The sequence below is a fragment of the Lipotes vexillifer genome, unplaced genomic scaffold (genome assembly GCF_000442215.2).
Source record: "Lipotes vexillifer unplaced genomic scaffold, Lipotes_vexillifer_v1.1 scaffold1699, whole genome shotgun sequence".
NCBI classification, from domain to species: Eukaryota; Metazoa; Chordata; class Mammalia; order Artiodactyla; family Lipotidae; genus Lipotes; species Lipotes vexillifer.
Genome location: NW_006796961.1, coordinates 1,661,454 through 1,666,977, shown reverse-complemented (window position 1 = coordinate 1,666,977; position 5,524 = coordinate 1,661,454). Strand labels below are relative to the sequence as shown.

Here is a 5,524-nt window from a genome sequence, read left to right as displayed (position 1 = left end):
TAGGGAAAGCAAAGTGCACATATTACACTACTTTTTGTGTAAATAAGGAATGATAGTAAAAATCTATATTCATATTCATTTGGATCTGCTTTAAAAATTCTGGAAGGATTTCCATAATAAACTAATAGAAATGAGGGTGGGATGGGGTGGAAACTGAGTCAATGAGGGAGGACTCAGAGGTATACCCTTTATTTCTGTATAGCTCGGGATACATTTTGGTTTTTAAACTATAAACGTGATAGCTATTTAAAATAGTTTCTTTCTTTCTTTTTTTTTAATAGTTCCTTTTTTGGGAATTCCCTGGCAGTCCAGGGCTTAGGACTCAGAGCTTTCACTGCTGTGGGCCCGGGTTCAATCCCCGGTTGGGGAACTAAGATTCCACAAGCCACACAGTGTGGCCAAAAATGAAAAACACAAAAAAACAACTTTCCTTTTTAACAATGCAAAAGTAAAAGGTGACTATTACTTTGTCACACAACCTTGTTGCAGTTTCCTCTGTGGCTCCCCCATTGTTCCCCCGAAACATTCCATATGCCTTCCCTTAGTCTATAAGGCCCCACTTGAGCTGACCCTTCAGACTCCCTTTCCTAATCAAGAACTCCCCATCGACACCGGATCCACCCCCAACACCTTTGCCCCAGCCTTTCCCCCCACCAAGACTACCCCCACTCTGGGACTCACAGATGCTCCTCCAGCTTCCTCTTCAGCAGGGTTGACTGGAGGAGAGAACAGGCACTGGGTGAGTGAGGGCTCCAGAGGTCCAAACCTCTTTCCAGACTGAGGGTAGGGGGTGCCACCCTGGGCTCAAGGTACTTACAATGGACTTCACGGGGCATCGGACAGCAGCGGGGGGAGAGAGAGAAGGGTTATTGGGAGACACAAAGGAGGGCCAGGCAGGGAGGAGGTGGGCACTCACGTCTTCAGTCTTGCCCCCCTGCTCCTGCAGGGCCTTCTGCAGGTCCTCCACCTGGGCCCGCAGCTCCGACAGCTGCTGCTGGTTCAGCCTGCAGGGGTGGGGGGGGGCACTTAGTGCCTGCGCCCGCCCTCAGACCCCCTCCAAGCGTGTGAGAGGCCCCCCTCCGCCAGGTGGGTCCTCACCAGTGCTGCATCTCCAGGCCGTGGCGCGCGCGGTTGGCCTCCTCCAGGTGGCGCTGCAGCTCCTCCTGCCGTTCCCGGTCGGCCGCCTCCTGCTGGCAGAGGCGCTTGTTCTCCAGCTGAAGCTGTAGGAGCGTCTCCCTGCGGACCAGGAAGGAGTGAGCAGTGCGGGAGATGGGTCACCACTCAGGCCTACCAAGGCTCCAGCAGGGAAACTGGGCAGACGGGGCCAGGAGAGGGATAGAGCTCTGGGGGAAGAACCCAGCCAGACCCTGGGGTAGGGTTAGAGTACAGGGGACAGCGCCTAAGCATGGGTGGGCGGAGCGCCGGTGGGGGTGGGGGTGGGAAGTGGGCGGAGCCATGAGTTGGGTCTAGGGGTGGCGCCAGGGAAGGGTGGGGCTACAGGAGAGGATTAGAACACTGAGATGCGGCTGCCGGTAAAGTAAGACACTGAAAAGTGAAAAGTGGGAGTTCTTACCGGCAGCGCACAGGGCAGTGAACCTAGCAGGGAATATACTGAGGACAGGGCTGTATCCTGGGGGCAGAACCCAATGTGTGCAGGGCTGGGGCAAAGGATTTTTGCCTGGGGAGTGGAGACAGATGGGTTGGATCTAATTTGTGCACTGAGGACGGATCCTGAAGAGGTGAGCCACCAATAGGGCTAGAGCCCTGGCCAGGTAAGAGCAGAATTAGGAGTGAGTGGGCCTAGAAGCCCGGCTAGGACTTGGGAACCAAGTTGAGCAAGGCCTGGCTAGCGGTAAATACCTGTACTGGGGATGGGGCTGAGGGTGGGCACTGGCAGGCCCCAGTGGGGCCAGAGCTCTGAGTGACCCCAGGATACCTGAGCTCCGCAGGTAGGATCTCGGCTGCTAAGTTTTCCACAGCCGGTGAGGTGGGATCCAGTGAGGGGTCTGGAGAATGTGTGAAAAGTCTTCAGGTGGCTGCACAGTTTCTGTCCCTATCCCTAGGATCCTCTTTCCGAGAAGCATCTTTGGGGGCTCAACTTCGGCCAAAAGCCTGACTTGACCCAAACCCCACCCCTGGCATGACAAGGAGCCATGATCCTTGGCCTGGGTTTGCCTTTGCCCCACCCAGAGCCCCAATAAACGGTTTCTGCTTTCTGTCAGCCCATGTCACCTCTTTCCACTCTAGCCTCCCTCCAGCGTGGCCTAGCTCTGCCCCCAACCTAGACAAGCCCTGGGACACTGCCTTTTCTGCCTGCCCTAACAGTACACCAGGCCAGGTAAGGCTCCAGGCCAGCCATCTCCCAGGCCCTGGGATGGGCTTCCAACTCACCGGCTTGGCTCAGCCCGCGAGGCTGCAACTGGGCACAGCGCAGCTCCTCATTGGCCTCCCGCAGGGAGTCCCGCTCTGCCAGCAGCCGCTGGAGGGACAGGATGCAACAGGCCACTTGAGGCTGGATCAGTCTCCTAGGATCGGCGTCCCCAACCCCTGGGCCGCAGACCAGTACCGGTCCGTGGCCTGTTAGGAAGTGGGCCACACAGCAGGAGGTGAGCGATGGGCAAGAAAGTGTAGTTTCGTCTGCCACTCCCTATAGCTCCCCGTTGCTCGCATTACTGCCCCCAACCCCCAGTCCGTGGAAAAAATGTCTTCCACGAAACCGGTCCCTGGTGCCAGAAAGGTTGGGGACCGCTGGGCTTCCCTGGTGGCGCAGTGGTTAAGAATCCAGGGTACACAGCTTCGAGCCCTGGTCCAGGAAGATCTTACATGCTGCAGAGCAACTAAACGCGTGAGCTACAACTACTGAGCCCACGTGCCACAACTACTGAAGCCCGTGTGCCTAGAGCCCGTGCTCTGCAACAGGAAAAGCCACCTCAGTGAGAAGCCCACACACCGCAATGAAGAGTAGCCCCCGCTCACCGCAGCTAGAGAAAGCCCGCGTGCAGCAACGAAGACCCAACGCAGCCAAAAATAAATAAATAAAATAATAAAGTTCCCTTAAAAAAAAACAAATCTTATAAAGGTTGGGGACTGCTGTCCTAGGGAATGGGCTCTGCCACGATGGGCAGGGTGGGGCTTGGGTGGAGGGACCTCAGCCTCACCTCCTTCTCCTTTGACACCAACTCATACTTTTCCTCCAGATTGCGGCACTCGAATAGCCATTTCTCGGCCTTCATGGCCTCCTCCTGCCGCTGGCCCTGCAGTTCCTGAACCTAAACAGAGGAGAGGGGAGAGGACAGCTGGGTGGGAAGGAGGGGCAGGGACTGAGTACAAGGTGAAAGGGCGGGGCCAGAGGGACCAGCTGAGGGAACTTGGAGGAGGAGGCTTAAGGGGTGGGGCTTACAAGCCTAGGGAGGAGCTGGCTGGCCTAAAGGGCGTGGCCTCCATATAAAAATGGGAGCAGACTCTGGGTGGAAGGACTTAGCACCACGCTGAGGGTGAGCCAAAGTCTGCGGCTGGCCAAGAGGAGCCCCCACCCCAGTCCAGGTCCAGGGCCCTGCCCGTACCTGCAGCCGCTGCGCCTCTAGCTGGGCGCGCAGGGAGCCTGCCCGGCGCAGCTCTTCCTCCAGCTGCCGCGTGCGCTCGGCGTGGCCGGCGTTGCGCTCCTCCAGCTGCCGCACCTGCCGCCGCAGCTCCCGCAGCTCGCCCAGGCGGCGCCGGCAGCTGCTCAGCGTGGCCTCCAGCTGCCCTGCGCGCTCTGAGGACTGCCTGCGGGCGGTGGCAAGTGGGAAGAGGAGGCGGGGGTCTGAGGTCAAGGGTTCAGCCTGGATGCGAGGCCCTCAAGGCAGGGGAAGGTGTCGGGTCAGCCTTGGGGCATTTGGGTTCAAGGTGATGGGTCATGAGGGTCAGGGGTCAGCGGGGCCTGGTGGCGCTGGGGGAATCATTAGGGAGCATAAATGGAGCCCTAAACATCAATGGTTAGCCCAGGGTCAAAATCAGAATCTGGGGGACACAAAAATGACTGTGGGGTTACAGGGGGAATGATGAGGCCCAGAGGTTCTGAGGAGGCCCCTGGACACTTTGGGGTCATGATGTAGCTGTGGGCCTAACAAAGGTATTGTGGGTGCAGGGGCCGTGGTGGGGTCATGGGGGATCTTTGAGGCAGAGCACTGTGGGGCTCTTGAAGGTATGGTAGGGGCTCATTAGGCACTTTAACATTACAGGGATGATGCCATAGGGGTCACAGGGGAGCCCTTTGAGGCAACAGAAGGCAAAGTGAGGTTGAGGGGTGGGTGCTATGGGGGCCCACCAAGAACTCTGTGCTTGCAGGGATGCTGTGGAGTCATAAGAAGGTACAGTCATGTGATGGGGGGACAGAGGGGTCACCAGGGGCAAAGTTATTGCATTGTGGGGTCCTGAAGGGCAACATGGGATGCTGGGGCATGATGGGTCCCAGAATGGTGCAGTGGGGTCTGGGGAGCATTATGACCCCCTAGGCTTGCTGGGGTCACAGGGATCCTATAAGGCAGCGGTCCCCAAACTTTCTGGCACCAGGGACCGGTTTCATGGAAGACAGTATTTCCACGGAACGGCGGCGGGTAGGGGGATAGTTCAGGCAGTAATGCGAGTGATGGAGAGTGGTGGGGAGCGATGGGGAGCGGCAGATGAGGCTTCACTCTCTCGCCCTCTGCTCACCTCCTGCTGTGTGGCCCAGTTCCTAACAGGCCGCGGACCGGAACCAGTCCGCGGCCCAGGGGTTTGTGACCCCTGCTCTAAGGTATGTGGGATACAATGTGGGATAACAGGGGGACACTGTGGGGTCCTGGGGGGCACCATGGATCCAGGAAGTTTGGTGTTGTCCAGAGGATATGGTGGATTCCAGGATAGTGCGGTGGGGTTCGGGATGGTATTGTGGAGTCAACAGGGCATTGTGGGTGCCCACTAGGAATTTGGGGGTTACAGAGGTCCTATGGCATCAGAGGGGCGCTCTGGCAATGGGGATGTGTGGTGGGGACCCGCCACTCACCGAAGTTCATCCATCTCATCCTTCAGGGCCTGTGCCTCCTGGGCCAGGCTGGTCAGCTCCTGGTTCCGCTGCTGCAGCTCGGCGACCTCCCGTTCCAGCTCGGCACAGCGCACGCGCTCGTCCTCCCTGCCGCTCTCCAGCCTGGGGGTGGGGGAAGCATCACATGAAGGCACTGTACCTGCCCCAGTCCCCTGGCCTGCTGGCCCTGTCCCCAACTGACCATACCTGAAGTTCTCTTCCTGCAGCTGCTCCAGCTGGGACTGCAGCAGCAGCAGCTTCTTGGAGGTGAGGCCTGCGGCGCCCTCACCCTCGGACCGGCCCACCCGCTCCCTCAGCACCTCATTTTCCTGAACCAGGCTCTGCTTCTCCTCTGACAGGAGTACGAGCTGTGGGCAGGGCATACAGACGAGCCGGAGCTGGGAGAGGGGCTATGCGGGCGACCCTGCCCTGGGAGCACCTGTGGACCCCCACCTTGGCCCCACGCAGGTGGGGCCAAGGTGG

At 58.7% G+C, this 5,524-nt stretch overlaps 1 protein-coding gene across 2 annotated transcripts in view; it reads right to left on the bottom strand.

Annotated features, from left to right (window-relative positions):
• Positions 1–5,524, bottom strand: part of HOOK2 (hook microtubule tethering protein 2) — a 10,936-nt gene that overhangs the window by 2,247 nt on the left and 3,165 nt on the right. The window contains exons 8-16 of one of the 2 annotated variants that reach the window (XM_007469100.1): positions 5,249–5,439; positions 5,024–5,164; positions 3,564–3,765; positions 3,159–3,269; positions 2,392–2,479; positions 1,937–2,006; positions 1,099–1,236; positions 911–1,004; positions 682–716 (exon numbers count right to left, since the gene is read on the bottom strand). In XM_007469100.1, coding sequence (XP_007469162.1) covers positions 682–716; positions 911–1,004; positions 1,099–1,236; positions 1,937–2,006; positions 2,392–2,479; positions 3,159–3,269; positions 3,564–3,765; positions 5,024–5,164; positions 5,249–5,439 — 1,070 coding nt within the window. The remainder of the gene's footprint in view (positions 1–681; positions 717–910; positions 1,005–1,098; positions 1,237–1,936; positions 2,007–2,391; positions 2,480–3,158; positions 3,270–3,563; positions 3,766–5,023; positions 5,165–5,248; positions 5,440–5,524) is intronic. The other variant, XM_007469101.1, reaches the window with a different exon arrangement.